General features: G+C 44.7%; 1 protein-coding gene across 1 annotated transcript in view; it reads left to right on the forward strand.

Moving 5' to 3' along the window:
- The window catches only part of LOC124566468 (WD repeat-containing protein 76-like), a 157,992-nt gene that overhangs the window by 14,583 nt on the left and 115,533 nt on the right, over positions 1-27,876 (forward strand). The window contains exon 2 of the mRNA XM_047131028.1: positions 10,469-10,698. Within this exon, the coding sequence (XP_046986984.1) occupies positions 10,469-10,698 (230 nt within the window). The remainder of the gene's footprint in view (positions 1-10,468; positions 10,699-27,876) is intronic.

Here is a 27,876-nt window from a genome sequence, read left to right on the forward strand (position 1 = left end):
AAAGAAAATGCGATTGCTGAGCACTATGCTCGAGCCTCTGCGTCGGAGAATTACCCCCCAGCCTTTCCCACCCTCAAGCGGTGGCTGGAACGGAAAGTTCTCTCGTCCACTATATGCAACACTGAATCCTTTAATGCCCCATTTACAGAGTGGGAGTTCCTCAGTGCCCTTGCACATTGTCCCGACACCGCTCCTGGGCAAATCAGATGCACAGTCAGATGATTAAACATCTCTCATTTGACTACAAGCGACATCTCCTTGTCATCTTCACCCGAATCTGGTGCAATGGTGTCTTTCCATCGCAATGGTGGGCAAGCACCATCATTCCAGTCCTCAAACCTGGTCAAAACCCGCTTGATGTGGATAGCTATCGGTGCATCAGCCTCACCAATGTTCTTCGTAAGCTGCTGGAATGTATGGTGTGTCAGCAGCTGGGTTGGGTCCTGAAGTTATGTGGCCTGCTGGCTCCATGTCAGGGCGGTTCCCGCCAGGGTTGCTCTGCCACTGATAATCTTGTGTCCATCGAGTCTGCCATCCGAACAGCCTCGGCAACACCTGATTGCTGTCTTTTTTGAATTACATGAAGCATATGACATGACTTGGCGACATCATATCCTTGCCACATTGTATGAGTGCGGTTTCTGGGGACCACTCCAGATTTTTATCCAAAACTGCTTGTTGCTCTGTACTTTCCATGTCCAAGTTGGTGACTCCCATAGTTCCCTTCATATCCAGGAGAAGGGAGTCCCACAGGGCTCTGTATTGAGTCTCTATTTTTAGTGGCCATTAACCGTGTAGCAGCAGCTGTTGGGCCCTCTGTCTCACCTTCTCTGTGTGCAGATGACTTCTGCATTTCGTACTGCTGCTCCAGTATTGTTGTTGCTGAGCAGCACCTCCAGGGAGCCATCCACAAGGTGCCATCATGGGCTCTAATCCACAGCTTCCAGTTTTCAGCCGCAAAATCGTGTGTCATGCACTTCTGTTGGCGTCATACCGTTCATCTGGAATCAGAACTTTATCTTACTGACAATCCACTCGCTGTAGTGGATGCATATCAATTCTTAGGACTGGTTTTCAGTGCCTGACTGACATGGCTACTTTGCCTTCGTCAGTTTAAGCAGAAATGCTGGCAGCACCTCAATGCTCTCCGCTGCCTGAGCCATACCAGCTGGGGTGCAGATTGCCCTATGCTGCTGCAGCTCTACAGAACCCTTGTTCAATCCTGCCTTGACTGTGGGAGTGTTGTTTATGGTTCGGTGGCACCCTCGGGGTTGCGTTTACTCGACCCAGTGCACCACTGTGGTATTCGCCTAGTGACAGGTTCTTTTAAAATGAGTCCGGTGACCAGTGTCCTGGTGGAGGCTGGAGTCCCTCCCTCCATTGAAGGTTAGGTGTGCACAACTGCTCGCCAGTTACGTTGCATACGTTCGTAGTTCTCCTCCGCATCTAAATTACTGTCCCCTATTCCCACTCCCGCATCGGTGGCCCTGGTCAGGGCTGATTGCGGTTCGCGTGCAATCCCTTCTGTCTGGATTTGAGTCCTTCACTTTACCACCTATACTCGAGGTCCATTCATATACACCTCCATGGTGTACACCTAGGCTGTGGCTTTGCCTGGACCTTTCACATGGCCCTAAGGACTTGGGTAACTGTGCGACTCTCCGCTGTCACTTCTTCTCGAGTCTCAATATGTACCGGGGCCATGAAGGGGTTTACATTGATGGCTCGTTGGCCGATGGTCATGTTGGTTTTGTCTATGTTCATGGAGGACATATAGAACAGCAGTCCTTGCCTGATGTCTGCAGTGTTTTTGGCTTTATTTCATGCTCTTGAGCACATCCGCTGATGCGCAGGTGAGTCATTTCTCCTGTGTGCTGACTCCTTGAGCTGCCTAGAAGCTATTGACCAGTGCTACCCCTGTCATCCTTTGGTAGCGACCATCTAGGAGTCCATTTATGCCCTGGAATGGTCCAGTCTTTCAGTGGTGTTTGTCTGGACTCCAGGTCACGTTGGAATCCTAGGCAATGAACTTGCCAACAGGGTGGTCAAACAGACTACGCGGAAACTGCTTCTGGAGATGGGCAACTCTGAACCTGACCTGCATTCTGACTTACGCTGCAGGGTTTTTTGGCTTTGGGAGACAGAATGGCATAACAGTATGCACAACAAACTGCATGTCATTAAGGAGACTGCGAATGTGTGGAAGTCTTCCATGATCAGAAATAGTCCAGGAGTTACCAGTGGATGTCCTTAGTGTGTGCACATTGAAGGAGGACACAATGTTTTATTTAGCAAATTACCAGAAACAGTATGTTAATGAAGAAAATATGCACAATAGGGAATTACAGAATGAGGCAGAACGGCTGTTAGAATACTGACTTCATATTCCAGTGGACAGAGCTACTCTGTCTGGCCATCCTGATTTAGGTTTTCCTGGATCTCTAACGCAAATGCCAGGATTGTTCTGTAACCTAAGCCATGGCTGATTGGTTGGATTAAAAAAGGGGCAAAGGGACCAAACTATGAGGTCATCGGTCCCTTGTTCCGAATAAAACAATGCTACAAGTGTGAGAATAAAACAAATGAAACTGACAACACAAAATGGAATGAAAGGAAAAATAACAAGAACGATGAAAGGCAACAAACGCGTAAATGGACAAAATGGGACAAGAAAACCGCAGGAATGCAAGAAACGGGATGAAGAGAGCGAAACAACAAAGCAGATGACCATGGCTAGCTAACCATGAGAGTAAAAAGGAGAAGCCAGCCACTCTGCAGCACATTAAAACCTCCACCCTAAAAGCACTAGGGTGGAGGACACAGAGGGCCAAAGGACATATGCTAAAACTTAGATCAAATTATAAAACCCACCCTCACAAATAAAACGTAAAATTAAATGAACCAATGAGGCATTGTCAGATAAAATTAGCAGCAATGAGTCCGGTAACCCAAGATTCCGTTGTTGGGCAGTCAAAATGGGACGGTGTACCAAAAGATGGGCCACTATCAACCGGTCACCGCACCGACACTGAGGCAGGTTTTCATGGTGCAGGAGGTAACTGTGGTCGCCCAAGCATGGCCTTCGGGATCCGGCAGAGGACAACTCAATCCCTGTGAGAGGCCCTCATTGAAGACTTCCACACATTCGCAGTATCTTCACACTGTGTTAGCTGACAGTCAGTGTTCATCTCTAAAAACTGTGTTTGCCACACAATCTATGGATTTATCATCCATGTTTAGTAACAGTAGTATCTCTCTCTCTCTCTCTCTCTCTCTCTCTCTCTCTCTCTGTTTAAATTCATACTAGTCATTTTATGTTCAGTCAATTTATTACATACTGCCCAGTTGTAGACATCTGTGAAGTTTCATTTGCTTCCTCAGTAGGAGTACTGATATTTTATCAATGACTAAGATGTTTCCGTAATCGACAAAGAAATCTTTTTCCCCGTGTCTTAAATTCTCTGGAAAGGCACTGCGCACTGGTGCTGCTGCTCGCAGTGTGGTTTCAGTCCCCTCAGACTGCTGTGTGTGTGTGTGTGTGTGTGTGTGTGTGTGTGTGTGGGGGGGGGGGGGTCTCTCTGGAAAGTCATTGATATATATTAGGTTGGTGCATAGGTTCATAGCATATTTGTTTTGCGTGAAGGTATTCTGGTTGGAGTGGGTTTATTTACCAATTGTCATTTTTTTACTTGTGGTTCACTGTTGCTATTTGAATTTACATATTGTCATTTAGAGATAATGAGTAGAGATGTGGATGCAAGAAAATGGAGTGCCAAGTGGGGAAATTGGAACATTTCAAAGATATTCTTCCATTAAGTACAGTCGAGGGGTGACAGCAGTTGAGGCAGCCAGAAACAATGCGCCATGTATAGGGGTAATATTATTGGATAGAACATGGCAAGAAAGTTGTTTTCTTGTTTTAAGGAGGATCGTTTTGTCATTAGTGGCTCACCATGTTCAGGAAGAGCTTTGGGGTTTGATGATGATCGTTTAAATGCATTAATCCACAATGATTCAGGTCAGTGTACTCTAGAACTGGCAATTGTGATAGACTGCGATCATTCCACCATTGTGTGGCAGTTTCATTCAATGGGGAAGCTTCAAAAAATGGGTGTGAGGGGACTGCATGTTCTAAGCCAGTCACAAAAATCAGTTGGTGACTACGTGTTCATCTCTGCTTGCTCATCGTCAATTGGCTCGTGAACAACACTGTCAATTCGTATCTTGAATCATTACTGATGACGAGAAATAGATTGAATGAGCCCAAAGAAGGTGATAACACGCCATACAAAGACCTGTGTACATCCATAAGATAGTGTTATCCATCTGGCAGGACAGCAATTGCTTCCTTGAGGTGTAACCGTCACTGCTGACATTTATTGTCAACAACAGAGGCTTCTTGCAGATGCAGTCAGAGAACAATGACCAGGAAGACTGTGTGAAGTGATGCTACTCCACGGTAATGCCTGTCTGCATTCTATTAGACTGCCAAAAAATATTATAGAGGATTTAGGTTGGGAAGTCATTCCACACCCACCTTATTCAGCTGATATTGCTCATTCTGATTTTCACCTTTTCTGCTCTCTACCAAACAACTTTCAAGGAACTTCCTTTCCAGATGCAAATGCACTCTGAACATGGCTTGACAAGTTCTTTACCCCAAAACTTTGTGATTTCTACTACCCCTGTGTTGGCAGATTGTTGAAAACAGTGAAGGAAAATATGTTATAGATGACTAAAATCTCTGTTATGTGTATCTGTTGTGTTTATAACTATGCACTAACCTGATATTAAGAACATAGTTCGATTGAATACTGTGTGCTGAAGAAAACTTTGTTTATATATTTCTTATGTGACAATTCTTTCACTAAAAATTTGTCATCAGAAGATGTGTGGAAGATATCCACCTTTTGTACCCAGTTTTCCAAGTAAGACTGAAACCAATCTATCGCTGTTCCTGTTACACCTAGTGCTTTGAACTTGCTCAGTAGTATTTGATGGTCAACCGTGTCAGCAGCATTGGACAAGTCTAATAAAATACGTGTAGCCACTCAACATATCAAGACCTTAGAGTATCACTTCGGTGAACTCGGCAATGGCTGATATTGTACTTCTTCCACTTGTGTAACCAAACTGTGCTTCATTGAAGAGGTTGTATTTATTCATGTAACTTATCACTTTCGTGATTGCTTCAATTATGTTTCAGAATAAAGACAGCAGTGAAACTGATATGTAGTTTTTAATGCTTTACTGATTTTCTTTAGCAAGGGCATGCTTTAGGTATTCTTTGATAAAACATGAACTAAATGATTCATTTACACAAATTTAATGTGCACCTCAATTTTTGAACTTAAATTAACAAAAAAAGGGTTTTTGGCACATCGCTGGTGGTGTATTTTTGTATTGTTGAAATTTATTTTACAATGCTAATTTTATTTCAAACAATAGTGAATGTGTACACGAACTATAAAAAAAACACCTAACTTGATTACCTACATGACATACAAAGAAACATACTGTAAATTACAGGTGTTAATCATCATTATTCACTAATGTCATTACTGGAATCCTCAGAAGAGTTTACATCAGAAGTAAATTCATTTCCTTCTTCCCTGCTGTCCTCGGTGTTCCAGAGCACATCATCTTCACCGCCACTGCCACTGCCTGTATTTGAAATGCATCATTTCTTGAATGATTTTACAATCATTGGGGCTTCGAAGCATTTCCAGGCAGCCAAAACCCAGTGCACAATAATGTAGGGTGCAACACGTGTAATTTTTCCTGTCTGAGTCATTTCAAGATTTGGTTCGCAAAACCATTTTTTGTAGCATTCCTGAGCATAACCTTTGAAAGGTTTATTTATACTAATGCCCAGGGGTTGTAATACAGAAGTCGTTCCTCCAGGATTAATAACAAGTCACTGGGTAGGCTGTGGATCTTCTTTTTTACGTCGTCAGTGAGATGACCACGAAATACATTGAGACAAATCACTGATGGTTGCTTGGGAAGCCCACCAGGATGGAGTTTCCACACATTTCAGAGCCAGTCAAGCATCAGAGTTTGTCGTCCTTCCCTTCTCTTCATTCTGAACAGTGACATCATCAGGGAATAGCTTTTCATTTTTTAGAGTCTTCGAGCTTGTTTTTCGCTTGAAGATTAAAAAAGGGGAAGTTTGTTCCCATCTGCTGTGATTGCCAGCTTTACTGTTACTTGCTGTTTTTCACACCCAGATGTTTTCATGGTAACTTCTTTTGTACTTTTCTCATCAATTTTGTAATTACGTGGCTTATCAAACCAAATTGGAGTCTTTGTCAGCGTTGCCTGTTTGGCCGATCGAAAAATTCTTCTCTTTACGAAGTGTCATAACATACTGCTGAAATGCTTGAAGATTCTTCTCAAAATCCTGTGAAATCTTTTGGAATATTGTTGTACGGCATCGCAGAGATAAGCTTGCTCATTTCATAAAGTGATCAACCCATCCTCGGCTAGCCTGAAACTCTTAGTTCGGTATATTAAGAGCTGCAGCCACCTCTTTTGCTTCTTTATTACTTTTTTCATGTCACTGGTCACATGTTGCCCATTTTTCCTCCTTTCTCAGATGAATTCCAAAACATTTACTTCAACATCAGGATGTCTTCCTTTGCGAGGTCCAGCTAATTTCTTTCTAGTAGCGGTAGTTGCAAATAATCCCAATTTCTGTTTCTTCATAAGCGAATGTTACTCTCAGCTGCACTGAACACACTACCTGCACTTCTGTTACCATATTTTTCAGCATAAAGAATTACTTTACACTTAAAAGTAGCTTCATACAATATTCTTCTCTACTTGCCTTCCATTTTGTGACTGCCTAATGCACTGAGCGAGGTGGCGCAGTGGTTATCACACTGGACTTGAATTCAGGACGACGACAGTTCAAACCCACACCATGCCCTCCTGATCTAGGTTTTCTGTGATTTCCTCAAATTGTTTCAGGCAAATGCTGGGATGGTTCCTTTGCAAGGGAACAGCCGACTTCCATCCCCATACTTCCCTAACCTGATGGGACCAATGATCTTGCTGTTTGGTTGCTACCCCCAAATCAGTCAGTCAACTGCCTAATGCAAACACGTTGCAAAGGACTGTAGTAGGCCAACAATAATGAATCAAGGTTGAGAAGTATAACAAAAAATTCTATTTGAACTGATGACTAAAGAAAATTTTCTCTCATGACAATGGATTTTGTTCGGACGCCTACAAACAGAATTCAGAACTGGAAATATATACCAGCTCTTTTAACTTGATAACCTCTTACCCAATTTACATCTTCCTTTCTTTAATCCACAGACACCGTACCTATATTTTCTAGCTAGAGTTTAATAAATTTCTTACTACTTCAGGTCACATAGGCCAGCCAATAAGATTTCCCTAGCCGGAAATGGCTGGGCCCAATCATCATGTATCTGGAACACTTTGTGTCAACTGTCTTGTTTTTCCATTACCACTACAAACTAGCAGTAGTTGAATCCTAATTGCACAATGAAGCAAAATGTTGCAAGTTGTGTTGGCAACACCTATCTTGGATTATGTCAACATTTCCTCTCTCTAATCTCCCTCTCTACAATGGCCTAAAATATTCCACCACCACCACCACCACCACCACCACCACCACCACCACCACCTGTGGTGCGAACCATCTATCTTTTGTGCCATTTCACATCAGATGTCGATAGGAAGAAAAGGGATGAAGTCAAGCGAGACATTGAGTAAGAATTTAGAATCAAGGTAAAGCTTCCTAGGAAGAAATGTAAATGTAGGAATTTTTGCATTGATCTTAAGTGTTTCTCATGGGGGGGGGGGGGGGGGGGGTACGAATTTATAGTGTAGAATCATGAAAAACTTAAAATCGGAGAATGTAAAATCAAAGTTCCACTGTATTAATTCATCCCAAACATCCACTGTAACAGAAAGCTGTTTCCCTACTATGAATCGTTAATCGTGACTGATTTACATGCCTGCAGTTAAACACTTGCTTCACATGATGGAGTAAAACAGATAGGTGGCAACACACTAAGAAATAGCGAGTAAAACTTATTACGAGAGTGTTTCAAATGCTACTTAGGTACTGTCTGATGATTGGCACTGGATATTTTAATAACTTTTTCTCTCTAGGCAGTCCATGAGAGTAATGATTGCAGACACTTTGTACTGGTCCTAGTTCTATGTACGCAGTGTGAACTCAGAGGGCAGTCTTCAGAGCATTTTACTGGGCAGATTGCAGGTACTGAACTGAGGTGTGCAACTGCTGGTTTGTAACTGTCAGGGTGTCTGTGACATGTCTTATTTTCTTTCCTCTTAGCTGAAAGATTTCCAGGTCTGTCAGTACAGGACAGAAGCAATGTAGTCTGCAGTTGACAGTGTTCCCTATTGGTTGCCCACTCTGTCAGTCAATGTACATGACATGCTCTAGGAAGTAGTGTGGATGCAGGAGGAGACCAGGGCTTCTGAGTGCCATGTGGAGGTTGGTGCAAAAGACCTGAGAGATGTCAGGTGTTTTGCCGTTGTGGTGGCGGCTTTTTGCAGTATTTATTGAGTATGTCTTGTGTGGTACACAATGGCGGTTGAAAGCTGACAGCAGTGGTGCCAGCTGTCAGGGACCTCCTTTCGCCAACTCTACTACAGTTGAACACACAGGAGCTGCTAGATATATTCCTTAGTAATATTTAATCAGGTGTTCTCCACCCACCTTTTAGTAACTTGCCTTTTTCCAGCTAGTGGTTTATGCATCTGCTATTTAATTCATCTTAAAATACGAATTACATGTACTCTTTGAGACACATGGCATGTGTGAGGAGAGATTTTCAGTTAATCTGAATGAGAAATTGGCTAATTCTGGTGATTTATTTGTAATACTTCACAATCTTGTTTGTTGTCCCAAATGAATACTTTCATTTGGTTTGAAATTGAAAGTACTTCATTACCAGTACTTGTTAGTTCATACAATGCCAGTGTTCAGTAACCGGGTCATTGTGTGTGAATACATTTTTAAATCCAGAATTTAATATTTTTTTCTTTCACTGATGTCTTCTGTACTTCCGATGGTAGATTTGTTTGTAGATATCAGACTGCTAGTGTTTTCTCTATCAGCTTGCCTCCATTTTCTCCTTTTTGCAATCTCCTATTATATTATAAGGCATATATCCATCTAGCATGTGATTTATGACGTTTATAAATTTTGGCTACAGCTCTTCTACATTTGTCACATTTGAACTAAATGTTCTCATTGTTGTTCGTGTTTTTTCCAAGTATTTTGGCAACCATGTAAGAGTTTTGCCAAACTGTATTCTCCTTGATAAACTTTTTGCCCTCGTAGAACTTCATTGCTATAATAGCACCTTGATAGCTAATCCATTGTGCATTGAGAAACTGTGTGAAAAATCTATTTGGTTAATACTCAGGAGGTCTGAAATACTTTTTTCATGTTGACTGTTGAACTGTAGTCTGATTAGTTACTTGGTAGTTGACACGTCTCACTTTCAACATAAGTTCCTCCTGTCAGAGCTCTTCATGTTGTGTGTAAACTGGCCACCATTGGGGAAGTGCATCTTAACAATTAACAAAGGTCCACTTCACTGACAGTGTTGGAGTAGAGCTCACCTGCTGATGCACTTTGAAGAAGTGCCATGAACTAGCAAAATGCTTTACCGTGAAAGCACTGCTATTTAGTGATCACAGCAGGCAACACTGCCTCTATTTATTAGCATGCATTGTCTTTGAAGTGTCAGCTAATGGGGGAGCTGACGGCTGCTGTGACAATACTGTAGTGGCACTTGCCAAATACTTTTACAGGTAACTGTTGTTGTTACACTGATTTATAAACTAGAATGAGATTTTCACTCTGCAGCAGAGTGTGCGCTGATATGAAACTTCCTGGCAGATTAAAACTGTGTGCCCAACCGAGACTCGAACTCGGGACCTTTCATATCAGTGCACACTCCGCTGCAGAGTGAAAATCTCATTCTGGAAACATCCCCCAGGCTGTGGCTAAGCCATGTCTCTGCAATATACTTTCTTTCAGGAGTGCTAGTTCTGCATGGTTCGCAGGAGAGCTTCTGTAAAGTTTGGAAGGTAGGAGACAAGGTACTGGCAGAAGTAAAGCTGTGAGTACCGGGTGTGAGTCGTGATTTATAATCTGTTTATTTTGCTGTTGGTATCGTATCGTGGGTTTCTGAGTTGGCTATATGTTGATTGAAGACAGTGCCTACTACAACTGTTGTGGTATAAGTTGTTATTTAGGTATTGGAATCCAAAAGTGAATTTTCTTGGTCCATCTACCACCCATTCATGTGCCTGAGTGTTCCATGTTCTGGTACTAGTGAATTACAGGCTGTTACCACCCTTACTTCGAAAGAAACAATCCATTCTTGTAGGTTAAGATTATATTTTAAAATGTGTTTCTGATCCACAAAATTTTCTGTTTCATATTTTACAGGAGGTAAATTATAATGAAGATAAGATAGGCATAAATTTAAAAGAACTGGAGAATGGAGAAAGAGAGTACCGAAAAAGGAAACTCAGTCCATCTAATGGACATGAAAAGGCTTCTGGAGATGTAAAATCAGAACATAAAAGAGCACAGGACTCTTCTGATTCATCAGAAGAGGAGACAGAATATGATCTTAAAAGAAAAAAGGTTTTAGAGGAAAGAGAGCGGATGCTAAGGTGAGATCAGTTACATTCAAAATATGAACATTTAATTTGTGTTTTTTATTTACATTTAACTATACATTACCATATTTTTAAAATCTGTAAATTGGTATCTTGTTTCCAAGTTTTTGTGAAGAAATTATCAGCATATGTTAATTCTGTTACTTGAGTTCAGGAATTTTTCTCTTGCGTAAGAGGTTGGTTGCCATCCTGTGGCATGCTGTCATTGTAAATGTGCGTGGGAAAATTTGTGGTTGGAGTAGTTAACAACAAGCCACTGTCTAGCCATAGCAAATTTCATTTCAAAGTATTTGACAAGAATCACATTAGAAAATTTTGTGTATCCATTTTTTTGTGTTGGAATTTCAAACCTTGCAACACCCTAAGAATCAATCCTGCAGAGCCCATGAAGATAAATTAATCATGGCAATCAAAGAAGTATTCAAATATCTTTCTTCCCATGTTCCACTCTTACACACATTCACCCTTGTTCATTCATAAATTATGGCTATAGTGTATAACCACCTCCAATAGCTTCCAAACTCTGTTACCAGTAAAGGGGATGTCACATTCTCAGCATTCTCAGATGTATTTTTATACTCCTGAAATGGGACATGCTTACATGACGTGTCCACCCTTTGCAAAATATGAGGAACATTTCCTGGAATTGTTCATTCATTGTCAGTTGCCTGTGTGACATGCACCTTATTTATAACCTTATCCATCCTATTCCTTTTTCTGGTGAGGATGAGACTAACAGTTGTGGAAGTTAAGCTTGCTTACGAAACGAAGGAATCATCCCACCTTGAGCAGCTTGAACTTAATGGAAATGTGCTTAAAATGTAGCATTGTACTGTTTGATTAGGTATCGATGCCATTCATCTGTAAAGCTGTGGGGCCACTAGTGTTATCTGAACATCGAACACGTAGTGTGAATGAGACTGTTGTCACTGTGTTTGATGATAATCACGAAGAAGCAGACGTGATAGGCAGAAGGCAGTTAATCCTTGGAATGTTTTTAAGCTACTGTATGAAAGGGTATTTTGCATTTATGTATTGGGTAATGCACAATCTAATTAAATCTAAGATATATTAAATTGGAGGATTGGCTCTGAAGTGCTACATCCAGCAGCTGAAGGAACTAAAAGTAAAGGTTAATATGCAGCTTCATCCCCAAAAATGTCAGAAAAGTGTGTTGCAGAGTTTTGACGATTGGACAGCATATAGGATTTTTACAACTGTGGTTAGAATTCTTAATATTAACCAGTGATCCAACATAGCTGCTTTGACTTGCAATCCAGTGGCAGTGTAATTGTAGTTTGTAACGTGCAAAAGGCATGGTTCAGCTCACTTAAAGGGAAACAAAAACATCAGAATTGAAGTCTGAGAGCCCTGTTTGATGGAGCTAGAGACAATATATCCACAGTCCACTATTGGCCCATTCAAATCTGTGCTGTAGAAGCTGCTAGAGCAGTTGCTCTGGACAGTTCCTTTGCATTTGCCAGTGCCTACAAAGAATATAGCTTTCTCCTGGCACACAGCTATGTTCATGGCTTGCAAAGAGATTAGAGAAGACAATATTGTTATGCCGACTCCAGGAACATATGTGGCAGATGGTTTTTTATTTTCATTTTTGAAAATTAACTATTGCCTTCTTCAATACTATTGCAAACAAGGAAGAAATAAAATGATATTGTACAGCCCATTCATAGGCCCACATTTTTATACAATAGATGTGATTGTGGTCGTCGATGGTAGTGTGTCCAATATGGTTTACATTTGTTGTAGAAAACAAGGGACATTTGGCCCACTGGCTGCAAAGAACAGCAATGTGTCCACAGAACATCCTTGTTGAAGTGAGTTAAAGTGGCAAAATAAGTACAGAGCACTTGAAAGTCTCTCGGTGAACTACTTCCTCTGATTTGGTCAGTTATGATTTGCTGAAAGCCTAAGACTGTAAAATGGTGGGTTTGTTTATAAATAACTTTTCTATTGCAAGTCATTCTTTTCATTTATTTATCTTTTACATGACACATTTCAGGAAATAATGGAATCATCTTATAGCAGAGATGTTGAGTCACAGTTAGGCACAAAAAAGACTGTTGGGACAGTCAGGTTTCGGACAACAAGGCCTTTGCTGAAAATGCCCCCCCCCCTCCCGCCCCCTCCTCCCCCACCTCACACAAAACGCACACGCAAATGCAACTCCCATCATGCACTTCTACTTGCTATCTGGCTTCAGCTGCCAGAGATTATGGTTATGTGAGTGAGAGTTTTGTGTGTGTGTGTGTGTGTGTGTGTGTGTGTGTGTGTGTGTGTGTGTGTGGGGGGGGGGGGGGATGTACTTGGTGCTACAGTTAGCAGGTTTGTCCTAGGTAGAACACAAAGCATTCCTGGATTATATTTGTATATTCCAGAGTGAGCAAGGGTCAAGTTTGTACTTAGTTACATATTAGTTTTTGATGCAGTTCATTGGATTTAGAAAACTCAATTTTACTTTGTGGATTTTGAAAAGATTTGCAATATTCTGTGATATATTGATGGTGTATTGGATGTTAGATATATGTATTTGTCTTTGTCTTTTTCTTTTGTGATGCAGTTTGTTTTGGATCTTTCTTGGTATTGCCTAGGATTGTGTCAACCAAGGGTCTGTTTCACTTTGTTTATTTCTTGTTGCAAGTTTTCTTGGTTCAAAGATATTTTAGTTGATCTGTACACTGCCTGTTTGTGGATGTTCGGATGACATTAGGTTGCAGGAATTGTCAGTCATCACGGTATTTTTCCTATAATTTTTGAATGTGCATGTGGTGTTGTGTCTTCTAATATTTAGGTCCAGGTAATTGATTCTTTCCACCTGTTCATATTCCACTGTAAATGTAATTTTCTCATGTAGATTATTGAAGCAGTTTATACTGTCTGTTATGTCTTAGGCATTACCTTAAACCAGTAGTGTGTCATTTACATATCTCCTATGAAATTAAATTGTCTTAAAGCAGGGCTCTAGGCTGCTAAATAAATTTTGTTCTATATGTAGGCTATAATTCCATATGTACATGATCCCATTTCTAGGCCATCTGGTTGTTTACACCGCATGTGCGCGCGCGTGCTTGTGTGTGCACACTCTGCACCACAAAAGAAAAAGAAAAAGATATAAACAGACATGTATATAGCATTCAGTACATTGGCAGTATTCACAGAAGATAGTAAATATTTTCAAAAACCACCAGGTACAAGTAGCATTTTCTAAATTTAATAAACTACAACAAGAACTAATACATAAAGTATATACATATCCCATGCTCGCTCTGGAATATACAAAATAATATGCCAGGAATACTGTGTGTTCTTCTTGGGACAAACAGGCCAAAATTGTAACACCAAGTACACACAGCACATTTAAGCCTACACACACACACATCATACTCTTGTCGTATGTCAACACCTGTAAGCAGCTAAGGGTGTTCATTTCATTGTAATTTCATTCTAACGAGCTGCATGGTCACCGATGGTATCTGTTCTTTCAGACATGTCCGAAAGAACAGATACAATCTTAGTATATATATCATACTGTGTCGGCTACATCTAAAAATATATGTTTGTTTATGTAAGTTGTTCTTGAGGTATAGTGTACACAGAAAATTGCATGTGATGTTTAGCATGTGTGAGACTTTGCACAAATGGACCATAAGAAAACTGTAAGTGCAAGTTTTCCCAGATTTTGCCACTAACTAGATATAAGAATTGATTACCAACTAAAATTGTGCTTTTTTTCATACATTGCAGTAAACTCAACAGAACAAAGCAGAACCTCACACATAAAAAGCATTATGTAAAAATGGTTTAGTACACAGAGTAAAACACCCTTTAAAAAGGGAATTATTTCCAGAATGTGTCATGTAAAATATAAAGAAAAGAAAATCGTGACTGGTAACATAAAAGTTATTTATAAACAAACCTGTTGAATATCTTGGTGAAAGAGGTCTATTGTTCCATGATTCATGGTCAGGACCCAAAGACTACAGTATCATCTTAGCATGTTTTTCCCAACAATGTTATTGCATTAAAGATACTGTTAACAGAGACAACCAGGCAGTGAAGATCATATATCAGAAACCATGCTGATTTTTAGGCTTGCTGGCTGGATAACTTTACCTAGTTGCTAGATGGATATTCCCCTATCCACTTTCATTCTGTTATTTACAAATTTCTGCACCAATATGTAGAGGTCTGTTAACAGATGCCTGGTAAAGATCCAGCTTCAAATTTGATATTCTTGTTGCATCATTTGCTAATATGATAACTTTGGCTTTGATATTGGCTACTACAGTATGTGTAGACCAAAAATGTTCTAACATCACATTCGAACTTCAATATTGAGTAAGGGAGGAACATATGACAACACAGCAACCTCATGTTTTGGAAATATGACTGTTCACATGAATGGCATGTGTTAATATAAATTGATTCAAACAAGCAATTACCTTTGCCAAATAATACCTAATTTGTGACTGTTGTAAATCTGCTGATAATTGTCTGTTACATCATGTTGTTTGTTCGTCAGTAATTTTTTCAGTTTTGGCTATGCAAGGTAGGCTACTTCCCTTGTTACACTATCACCTCTCAAAAGAATAATTGGCCAACCATTCTGTTTTTAATTTGTGGTTGACATACACATTCGCTTACAGCACTTGATGCATGAATTCATAAGTACATGTGTAAAAGAAAGTTCTACATGTGTAGCAAGCAAAGTATATTTAACCCATCTTCCTGTATTGCTCTGTCAAAATAGGCAGCAAAGAGAACTAGTATGACAAAGGTGGTGGTATGGGTGTTGTATAAGGATGAGAAGTGTGGCACAACATTTGGTTTGAATCAGACAGTGGTGCAATTTCATGCAATCCCCACAAGTGCTGATGTACACTTGATAATTTAATGGAGAACATTATACTAATCCCCCAGGCAGTTTGCCACTCTTTGGCGGGTTCGTGCTTGGCTACCATGGGGCCCCAGCCTTTGCAGCACTTTTTCCCTTCCATGCTGTGTGCCTATCCTCTTGATATTCTTTCTCCCCTCCCTTGGGGAACATGTCTGGGGTATTATTGGAAATGTTCTGTGTTCTGTCACTGATGTGTGAACAGTCTCTACTCTTTTTCCTCCCTTTTCCTTTCTTTGTTTCCCTTCTTCTCTCGTTCCTCCGCTTCAGCGTTTGGGAATCCTCTTTTTTCTTCTTCCTGCCTGTGAGCTCCTTAAGGCCGGCCCACGTGCCTGATTTGTAACGGGTGACTGGGTAATGGGTAATTCCCAGCCCCGGGTAGACAGGTAGGGTTCGCACAACCCCCTAGTACAGGCCAGGCCCCGGGAGGGGTGATTGCCTGAGCTGTACCCTTCCCAAATTGCCAGTTGGTCCCTCCATCAGGTGTTCGGGAGGTGTGAACGATCATCTAAGGCGGGTGCGCCCCTTGTGAAGGGGGCCCTCAGTTGGAAGGAGAGCGCCATCAGAGATGCTGGAAATCGTGGGGATTTCCTCGCAATGTGTCAATCATCCTCCCCATCGACATCTACGAAATGTAAAAGTAATGAGGCTACTGATTCAAAGACCCTTCCTGCTGCACCGCGGTTCCTTGTGGTCTTACATACTGAAGACGGTCAGTCTTTCGCCGCAGTGAATCCGTTTATTATCCAGAAAGGTGTTGATGTAGTTGCTGGCTCTGTGAAATTCTGCATTCATTTACAGAATGACACTTTGCTTTTGGAGATGGCTTACGATTCTCAAACACAACAGCTGCTTTCTGTCTCGCTTCTCCATGGCTACCCTGTTCATGTCAAGGCACATAGAACTTTGAATTATTCCCGTGATGTAGTTTACACCAGGCTGCTTGACGGTCTGAGGCTAAAATACAATCTTATCTCTCTGATCAGGGTGTCATTGCCGTCTTTTGTGTAACAAGAGGTCGATTCATCCATGGGGCCCACCTGCACTCTTCTCTTCACTTTTGCTGGGGTGGTGCTGCTGTCAAAGATCAAAGCAGGCTATGAAATGATCACAATCCAGCTGTACATTTCGAATCTGATGCACTGCTACCAGTGTCCTTGTTTCAACCACACTCGAACATCTTGCTGACACTCAGCCAAATTCGTAACCTGTGGCAGGGATTCACACGAGGGTGAATGTCTGTCTCCTCCTCCCTGCTGAATCAACTGCAATGGCGGCCATGCTGCCTCCGCTCAGGATTATCCTGTGTATCTAGGTGAGTGGGCTGTTAAAGAGGAAAATATGCCTTACCCAGTAGCTCGCAAGTTACTGGCTAGTCGCAAACCCTGTGTTCTCCTGTCTGGCACCTACAGTTCTGTTCTTGTTACCCCTCACTCCATGAAGGACATAGCCACGCAGACATGCGACCTCAAATTTGGCTCTGAGGGTGTGAAATCGCCCAGTGTCAAGGTAGCATCGCTGTTCCCCTATCCCGCTGTGCAACAAACCGTCAAAACTCTTGACTTGAGGGGCGAAGCCACCCATTACACAACCAGCAGGCAGGAAAGGACAGAAGGAATAGTCCCGTGAAGACTTCCTCTGTTCCTCCAGCCAAACAACACCCAACTCTTATTCTAACCAGAAGGGCTCGACGAAGTCCGCTTATGACAAACTGTCTTCTCCTTCGCCAACTTGGAGATCCTGCTCGACGGTGTCGCCACGTGGTCCCTTAGCTCAGCTGACCTCTGTCTCGCCGGTACGCACCACCAACTGTTTTTCAGCGTTGGACTCCACAGACTGACTGCACGAGTACGCCGATGCTTCTGTGGCGGCTGCCGAGTTGACACCCCTACATCTCTTCCTCCTCATGACTGTCCTTCAATGGAATGTTTGTGGCCTTCGGTCCCACAAAGAGGATTTATGGCTACTTTTAGCATCGCAGCCTCCTCTTGTACTCTGCCTTCAGGAAACGAAATTGTGCCCTCAGAACCGGTTTGAGCTTTCACATTACATGCTGATTTCTTTTGACCTTCCCCCTGAGGTCGTCATTCCGTCTCATGGAGGTGTCGTCTGCTCAAATGGGATGACCTTCATAATCAACCCATCTCCCTGACTACACATCTTCAAGCTGTTGCATTTTGCCTTTTCCTTTCCTGCCTGGTTTTTTCCCTCTGTACAATTTATGTCCCTCCATCATTTGCTGTCACCAGGGCAGACTTTCTGCTGCTTATTGGGCAGCTACACCCCCCTCCCCCCATTTTTGTTTCTCAGTGACTTTAATGCACATATCGACTTTGAGGTTCTCCCAGGACATGTCAGATAGGTGCCCTCTTGGCTGACTTTAACCAACTTAACCTCTTCTGCCTTCACACTGGAGCACCCACTTTCCTTTCCGACTCCTCGCACACCTATTCCCATTTGGACCTATCCTTTTGCACTGCCCAGCTTGCCCATCATCTTCAGTGGTCCATTCTTTCTGACGCCTACTCGAGTGACCATTTCCAATGTGCTCTCCGTCTGTTGACTCCTACCCCATCTGCATCCATGCCCAAATGGCAGCTTACTAAGGCTGACTGGCAGCTTCACTCCTCCCTGGCGACCTTCAAAGAACAAGATTTCCCCAGTTGTGATGACCAGGTGGACTCTCACAGAAAGGTTATCCTTACTCCTGCAGAATGTTCCAATCCTCGCACTTCCTCTTTACCATGTCTTGTCCCAGTCCCTTGCTGACTGAGGCATGCCGCGACACAATTTGCGCATGGAGACGTGCTCTTTGCGTTTTTAACCACCAGCCTATGCTGGAAAACCATTTTCCGGCCTGACAGTAGCTGACGATGTCATCGTGGACCCTATTGCTATCTCAAACACCTTGGGCCACCATTTTGTGGCAGTTTGGAGCTCTTCCTACTATTACTCTACCTTCACCCATCGGAAACGAGTGGAGGTGGCTTGAGCGATACCCTTCTCTTCTCAAAATCATGAGTGCTAAAATGCCGCCTTTACTATGAGGGAGCTAGATCATGCTCTCAGTTCATCCTGATCCTCCACCCCAGGGCCAGACGCCATCCACATTCAGATGTTGCAGCACCTCTCGTGCATGCAAGCACTTTCTGCTCAACACGTACAACCACATCTGGGCTGAGGGTACATTTCCTGGATTCTGGCATGAAGCCACCGTGATACCCATACCTAAGCCTGTTAGGGACAAACACCTTCCTTGTAGCTACCACCCCATCTCTCTTACCAGCTGCATTAACAAGGCGATGGAACGTATAATTCATGCTCGGCTGGTGTGATGGTTCGAGTGTCGCCATTTACAAACAAATGCACAGTGTGGATTTCAAGCGCAGCATGCTGCAGTTGACCATCTCGTTACTTTGTCCACTCATGTCATGAATGGTTTTCTGCAGAAATTCCAGACTGTGGCTGTGTTTTTCAATTTGGAGAAGGCCTACGACATCTGCTGGAGAACTGGTATCCTCTGTACTCTTTACATGTGGGGCTTCTATGGGCGCCTGCCCTGTTTACTTCGGGCATTTTTGCAAGACTGAGTTCTCAAGGTACGTGTGGATTCTGCCTTGTCGAATGCCTTTATCCAGGAAAATGGTGTGCCTCAGGGTTCCGCCCTGAGCGTCGTCCTCTTTGCTATTGCCGTTAACCCTATAATGGCCTGTCTCCCACTGGGCATCTCTGGCTCCCTTTTTGTCAATGATTTTGCCATCTATTGCAGTTCTCCACGGACCTGTCTCACTGAGCAGCATATTCAGTGCTGTCTTGATCGTCTTCACTACTGGAGCATTGACAATGGCTTTCGCTTTTCCACTGACAAAACTGTCTGTATGAATTTCTGGTGGCGCAAATGGTTTCTCCCACCATCTCTCCATCTTGGGCCTGTTGCCTTTCCTTTTGTTGACACTACGAAATTCGTGGTGCTCGTGCTCGATAGGAAACACTCTTGGTCCTACCATGTATATTACCTGGCAGCCTGCTGTACGCGGTCTGTCAGTATCCTACATGTCCTCAGTGATACTTCCTGGGGTGCCGATTGAACCACCCTCCTCAGTTTGTACCGGTCCCTTTGTCTGTTCAAAGCTCAATTAGGGGTGCTTTGTTTATGCATCTGCACGCCCGTCCCTTTACACCATCTCAACACTATCCATCATCATGGCATCCGTTTGGCCACAGGCACCTTTTACACCAGCCTGAAGTCTGTATGCTGAAGCTGCTGAACTACCATTGTCCTACTGCCGTGACTTTCTCCTCAGCAGGTATGCATGTTTGTTTGCCATGCGTGGCCACACCTCCTGTGCTGCTTCCTTTGATGATTCCTTTGATCGTCAGTTTGGGTCTCGTCCCTCTTCTCTGTTGCCTCCTGGAGTCAGCTTTCGCCACTTGCTTCAGCAGCTTAACTTCACGCTACCTGCTATCTTTCCAGTGGGTGTGAACCCTTCACCACCTTGGCTTTGTGAATCAGCCCATGTTAATCTTGGCCTTCATTCACTTTCTAAGGGCACTACTCCAGCCTCAGTTTATTGCCTTCAGTTTCACCTCCTTTGCATGGAACTTCGCGATAGTACCTTTGTATACACTGATGGGTCTCGCACTGACCGTGGGGTCAGGTGTGCCTTCGTCATTGGCACCTGTGTCTTTCAGTATCGGCTTCTGACCCATTCCTCAGTATTTATAGCCAAGCTTTTTGCCTTGTATCAGGCCACGAAGTACACCCAGCGACACAGCCTTCCCAATTGCGTCCTCTGCTCACTCACTCACTCAGCGCCCTCGAAAGTCTCTGTGCACTGTACACTGCTCATCCCTTAGTGCAGCAGGTCCAGGAAAACTCATATGCTCACTCTTGGTGGAGCCAGTGTCATGTGTCTGTGGGGTCCCTGGTCATGTCGGTCTGCCAGGAAATGAAGCTGCTGGCGCTGCTGCCAAGGCTGCAGTCTTCATACCTCAGCCCCGAGTACCTATGTTGCCTCCGGTGATCTCTGCATTGCTGTCTGTCAGGAGGTGGTGTCCCTTTGGCATCGCCAATGGTCCTTCCTTCACCGGAATAAGCTTTAGCTTATTAAGCCTCTCCCGGCACCTTGGACGACCTCCTCTTGGCCCTCCCACTGGGAGGAGATTGTTTTAACTCGGCTGCATATTGTGCACTGCCTTTTTAGCCATTTTCATTTGATCAGTAGTGCTATCCCACCACTTCGTACGCATTGCCCGAAATTTTAACTGTCTGCCACTTCCTGCTGGAATGCCATGGTTTTAACAATTTACGTTCCAGTTTGGGTTTGCATCTGATTTATCAGCCGTTTTAGTGAATGACACATGGGCTGTTGACCGCATTTTACTTTTTATCCGCCAAAGCAATATGACGAAGGCCATTTAATTTTTAGTTTTGGACCTCCATTTTTGTATGGTGTTTTTTTAGCCCTTTTTCCAGAGGCCTGTTATTAGCTGTCTCCTGTTACGTCCATTGGGACTGACGTATAGTCGTTTCCCTCCTCTCTCTGTTCGTGTTCTATAGTTTCGACTTGGGCACGTATGACCTCAGTTGTTTTTTGCACCACAAAACAAAACTAAACTAAACATTTTACTAATGGCTACTCACAAACCCTTCCAAGATACCACAACTATCAGAATTGTATTGGCTCCAAGGGAGCATCTGGAGGGGTCTGGACAGGTGTAATTAGTGAGGGAGATCCCCCTCCATACAAAATATAAAAGAACAGCAGTGTGAGTGCGAATTGCCCCAGAGATCACCATTTGCAGCTTCCTCTCCCCACGCCCCACCTCCGATGCCCGTACTGTCCCTGGCAAGGCTCCAAATACACTTTGAGATGGGTACCCTAATCCAACATCACCGTCCCCTTCCCTTTTTCTGCTACTTGGGGCTTTCAGTGCAAATTACTACATGAGGGGAGTACCACATCTTCTTCTAGGTGCCTTCTTATACACCAACTTCTTTTTAGTCTCTATCAGTGTCTCCTCAATGATGATTACCCCTACCCAGTTTAGTGCTGCCTGTGGCATAATTTTGATTATAAACCTCAGTTTCTAAACCCAATTTTGTTGTTTGAATACAGTGGTCATTATACAATGATTTAAGTGACAGTGATTACCCTCTGGTGATCTTATCCTCCTCCTTGTTGTTGCTCAATGGAGAAATTGCCACACAGATCTCATCAGGGCCAGTTGGTGGTTGTATACCTCTGCCATCAGCTTCATCTCTCTTCCGTCAGATTGAATCGCAGAGGTTGTCGGAGAGCTGTCAGCTGTGATCACCTGGGCCACTGAAACTGCTATACTCCTATCAATGGCCTCGACTACTGGTGAGTGGTAATGTGGTGGACCAATGACATATATAACAGCTGTTAAATACCGAAAGGGCTGAAACATCGTGAGTGGCTTCCTTGACAGACAGCTGTCATCATTGTCCGAAGGTGTACTACCTAATTAAACACAGTAGAAACAAATGCTGGGAGTGCTACAGATCTTCCCTGGGAACATAAGCCTCTTCATCTCAGGTGTGGGCCAAGCTCTGTAGCCTACTGGATTACCAAAGCTCAACTGTTTCAGATCTAATCCTCCTCCTGATGCTTTGTTCTTGTTGAACACCTTGCGACACACTAGGTGACCCCCCTGCGGGTCTGGGGGTTAGAATAGGCCCGAGGTATTCCTGCCTGTTGTACAAGGCAACTAAAAGGAGTTTCACACGTTTCGGCCTTTATGTGATGGTCCCCTGTAGGGTTAGACCTCCATTCTTCAAAATTTTCCTGAAGAACGAACCAATTGGGGAAGGGTGCTTTACAAGGTGCATCGTGTCCATCGTCCATTGAGATCTTTAGCCTACTCTCTCGTCGTCACATTGCAGTCCTGCCCATTCTCCATCTCTTGGGCGAGGACACCTTCCTGGGTGCGTTTTCCACCATGCACTATGCAGTGTCGATTTCTGCATTGACGATGACCACGGACTTTATTGCACCTGATATCCAGGATGGTAGCCAGTCCGTTATGGTGGGGCCGCCATGTACCCTGTTGGTTGTAGCCCCCTGACCACACAGGGATTGCTCTGCTGATGCCTGCGCCGTTAACTCCCCATATATGCCAAGGGGTAGATGCCCATCCTCTTGGGGCATCGGGACTCTTGGCAATGGCCATCCTGCTAGGTGGCTTTTGCTACGGCTGGGTGGTACCCGTGGGGAGGGGCCCCTGGTCGAAGTGGGTGGCATCAGGGCGGATGAAACGCGATGAAGCGTAGTCAGTCATCTCTTGCTGGTGGTGGAACACCAGCAGTCTCTAAGCGATAACGAGCTCAATTCAACACACACAAGTATTGGCCCCAAATCGTTCCCCACCCTGGCCACACCATGGGAGGAACGTCAGACTAAGAATGGCAGCGGATCTTATTTGCCCCAGTACCTTGTATGTTCGAGAGTTGATGGGGGAATCTTTCCTGACGAAGCCTCAGTTTCTTGTTGAGCATTTAGAGGACAAGTTTGGGGAGGTGGAGGGCTTGTCCAAACTGAGATCTGGGTTGGTCTTGATCAAAACAGCATCCTCTGCCCAGTCACAGGAGTTACTCGCTTGTGACAAGCTGGGGGATGTTTCTGTAACCATCAGGCCCCATAAGAGCTTAAATATGGTCCAGGGTATCATATTTCACAGAGACCTTTTGCAGTCTGACAATCAGCTGCGCGCCATTTTAGAGCGGTGAGGTGTACATTTCGTCCGGCATGTCAACCGGGGTCTGAAGGATAATCAGGTTGCCAACAGTGCCTTCATCTTGCCCTTTGAGGGTGATACATTGCCCAAGAAGGTCAACTTGATGGTCTACCGCTGTGACGTCGGGCCCAATATCCCTCCCCCAATGCGGTGCTTTCAGTGCTGGAAGTTTGGCCATGTGTCTCCCTGCTGTACTTCCAGTGTCACATGTCGAGATTGCGGACGCCCATCACATCCCAATACTCCATGTGCCCCATCTCCTATCTGTGTCGAGTGCAGAGAGCAACATTCGCCCTGCTCGTCTGACTGCAGGATTCTCCAGAAAGAAAGGAAAGTCGTGGAGTACCAGACCCTGGACAGACTGACCTACACTGAGGCTAAGAGAAAATTTGAACGCCTGCATCCTGTGCCTATGACATCATTTTACGCCGCCGCAACAGCAGTTCTGGCACCATCAGCTCCACCAACCCAGGTCACCTCTCAGAGCCGGAAGACTACACCTGCCCCCTTGATGGTGGGGGCATTTTCCTCACTGTTGCTCCTGCACCAACTACTTTGGGAGGAACACCCCCCTTCCCCCCCCCCCCCCCCCCCCCCCCCTCCCCTGCCCCAACCATTGGGGACATCCGTCCCCTCGTGTAAGCCAGAGAAGTGTAAGTCTTCTTCGGCTTCTCTCACTAGGAAGGAGTCCTTTGGGTCACTCCCTTCCCAGGTTTCTTCTTGTGGGAAAGACGGCACCCGCCAGTGGCTGAAGAGCCGAAAAGCAGCTGGTCGTAGGTCTTCATGCTCATCCTCAGTCCCGGAGACTGAGCCAGTGAAGTCCTCCCAGGCAGGGAAGCCCAAGGAGCAGTGAGAGAAATCCAAAAAGATAACCCCTAAGACAAAGGAAATTGTGGTGGCACCTACACCACTGCTACCTACAATCTCTGTGGCTGAGGATTGGGTGGAGATTTTGGCATCCACTGAGGACCTAGATCTCTCCAGACTCTGACACAATGGATATAGACTGTTCAGGCAATAAATCTGTGACAGCAGGTGACTCTGAGGTGTAAACTGCCTCATTGAATGTTCCATGCCTTCCCAGTCTCACGATGTCATCCTCCAGTGGAATTGGAGCAGGTTTTTCCACCACCTGGCTGAGCTATGGCAACTGTTAAGCTTTACACCTGCTATCTGCATTGCCCTCCAGGAAACCTGGTTCCCAGCAATGCGAACCCCTGTCCGCCACGGCTATAAGGGGTATTACAGGAACCATAGCGACTATAGTAGAGTGTCAGGTGGTGTTTGCGTTTGTCCTAAACTCGGACTGTAGTGAACATGTGCACCTTCAAACCCCTCTTGAAGCCGTGGATTTAAGAATAAGGACGACGCAGGAAATAAGTGGCTGCAATCTATATCTTCCTCCAGATGGTGCAGTACCCCTGAATGTATTAGGTGCACTGATTGATCAACTCCCTAAACCTTTCGTACTTCTGGGAGATTTTAATTTCCATAACTCCTTGTGGGGTGGTACCATGCTTAGTGGCCGAGGCAGAGATTTCAAAACTTTACTGTCACAGTTCAACCTCTGCCTCTTAAATACTGGGGCTGCCACACATTTTAGTGTGGATCATGGTAGTTACTCGGCCATTGATTTATCAATTTGTAGTCCAGGACTTCTCCCATCTATCCACTGGAGAGCACATGACCACCTGTGTCGTAGTGACAACTTTCCCATCTTCCTGTCACTGCCCCAGTGTCAGGCACATGGATGCCTGCCCAGATGGGCTTTGAACAAGGCGGACTGGGGAACTTTCACCTCTGCTGTCACCGCTGAATCTCCCCCACGCATTAACATCGATGTGGTGGTTGAGCAGGTGACTAGCACAATTGTTTCTCTGGCAGAAAATGCGCTCCCTCGCTCTTTATGGTGCCTGAGGTGTAAGGCAGTCCCTTGGTGGTCGCCGGAAGTCGCGGAAGCAATTAAGGAGCGTTGCCGAGCTCTACAGCGGCATAAGTGGCACCCTTTCCTGGAGCACCTCATAGCCTTTAGCCTTTAAATGGCTCCGTGCCTGTGTTCGCTACCTTATCAAACAATGGAAGGAGGAGTGTTGGGAAAGATACGTCTCCACCATTGGGTGCCACACATCACTTTCCCAAGTCTGGGCAAAGATCAAACGTCTTTTTGGGTACCAGGCCCCCACAGCTGTCCCTGGTGTTACCATAAATGATGAGTTAGGTACCGACGCTAACGCGATTGCTGAGAACTTTGCTGAGTACTTTGCTGAAGCCTCTGCGTTGGAGAATTACCCCTCAGCCTTTTGCACACTCAAACAGTGGCTCTCATTCACTGCATGCTGCAGTGAATCCTATAACACCCCATTTACAGAGTGGGAGCTCCTCGGTACCTGTGCACATTGCCCCAACACAGCTCCTGGGCATGATTGCATCCACAGCCAGGTGATTAAACATCTCTCATCTGACTACAAGCGACATCATCTTGTCATCTTCAACCAAATCTGGTGCAATGGCGTCTTCCCATCATAATGGTGGGCGAGCACCATCATTCGGTGCTCAAACCCGGTAAGAACCTGCTTGATGTGGGTAGCTATCGGCCCATCAGTCTCACCACCATACTTTGTAAGCTGCTGGAACGTGTGGTATGTCGGCAGTAGGGTTGGTTCCTGGAGTCCGGTGGCTTGCTGGCTCCATGTCAGGGCGGCTTCAGCCAGGGTCGCTCTACCCACTGATAATCTTGTGTCCATCGAGTCTACCATCCGAACAGCCTTTTCCAGATGGCAACACCTGATTGCCGTCTTTTTTGACTTACGTGAAGCATACGACATGACTTGGCAACATCATATCCTTGCCACATTGTATGAGTGGGGTCTCCGGGGACCACTCCAGATTTTTATCCAAAACTTCCTGTCGCTCCGTACTTTCCATGTCCAAGTTGGTGACTCCCATAGTTCCATTTATATTCAGGAGAATGGAGTCCCACAGGGCTCTGTATTGATTTTCTTTATTTTTAGTGCTCATTAACAGTGTAGCAGCAGCTGTCAGGCCCTCTGTCTCACCTTCGCTGTATGCAGACGACTTCTGCATTTCGTACTGCTGCTCCAGTACTGTGGTTGCTGAGTGCCGCCTCCAGGGAGCCATCCACAAGGTGCAGTCATGGGCTCTAATCCATGGCTTCCAGTTTTCAGCCGCAAAGTCGTGTGTCATGCACTTCTGTCGGCGTTGTACCGTTCATCCGGGACCCGCACTTTACCTTAACTGTAGTGGAGACGTATCAATTCCTAGGACTGGTTTTTGACGTTTGATTGACTTGGCTACCTCATTTTCGTCAGATTAAGCAGAAGTGCTGGCAGCACCTCAATGCGCCCCGTTGCCTGAGCAACACCAATTGGGGTGCAGATCGCTCTATGATGCTGCAGTTCTACAGAGCCCTTGTCCAATCCCGAATTGACTATGGGAGTGTGGTTTATGGTTCAGCAGCACCTTCAGCATTGCATTTCTCATTCCTGTGCACCATCGTGGGGTTCGATTAGCGACAGGAGCTTTTAGGACTAGTCCAGTGACCAGCGTACTGGTGGAAGCTGGTGTCCCTCCACTGCAGATCAGACGTGCGCAACAGTTCGATTGTGGCTCTCTCCAAACTGGAGTCCTTTCCTTTAGCACCTCTACTTGCAGTCCATTCTCGTACACCTCCATGGTGTAAGCCTTGGCCGCAGCTTCGATTGGATGTTTTGCATGGCCCTAAGGACTCTGTTAACCTCGCCACTCTCCACTGTCACTACCTCTTGATTCTTGACATGTTCCAGGGCTCTGAAGTGGTTTACACTGACGGCTCAATGGTTGATGGTCATGTAGGCTTCACATATGTTCATGGAGGACATATTGAGCAGCATTTCTTGCCAGTTGGCTGCAGTGTTTTCACTGCAGAGCTGGCGGCCATATCTCGCGATCTTGAGTACATCCACTCGTGCCGTGGCGAGTCATTTCTCCTGTGTACTGACTCATTGAGCAGCCTACAAGCTGTTGACCAGTGCTACCCTCGCCACCCTCTGATAGCATTCAATCAGGAGTCCATCTGTGCCCTGGAACAGTCCCGCCGTTCTGTGATGTTTGTGTGGACCCCAGGACACGTCAGAATCCCCGGCAACGAACTTGCCAACAGGCTGGCCAAACAGGCTACGCGGAAACTGTTCCTGGAGATAGGCATCTCCGAAGCTGACCTGTGTTCTGTCTTACACCACAGGGTTTTCCAGCTTTGGGAGACGGAATGGCATAACAGCAAGCACAACAAACTGCGTGTCATTAAGGAAACTGTGAATGTGTGGAAGTCTTCCATGCAGGCCCCTTGCAGGGAATCAGTTGTCCTCTGTCGGCTCCGCATACGTGACTAACGCATGGTTACCTACTCCATTGTGAGGACCCACCTCAGTGTCGCTGTGGCTCCCAAATGACAGTTGTCCACCTCTTGCTGGACTGCCCACTTTTAGCCGCTCTGCGGCAGACTT

The sequence above is a fragment of the Schistocerca americana genome, chromosome 1, assembly GCF_021461395.2.
Source record: "Schistocerca americana isolate TAMUIC-IGC-003095 chromosome 1, iqSchAmer2.1, whole genome shotgun sequence".
In the NCBI taxonomy this organism is placed as follows: Eukaryota; Metazoa; Arthropoda; class Insecta; order Orthoptera; family Acrididae; genus Schistocerca; species Schistocerca americana.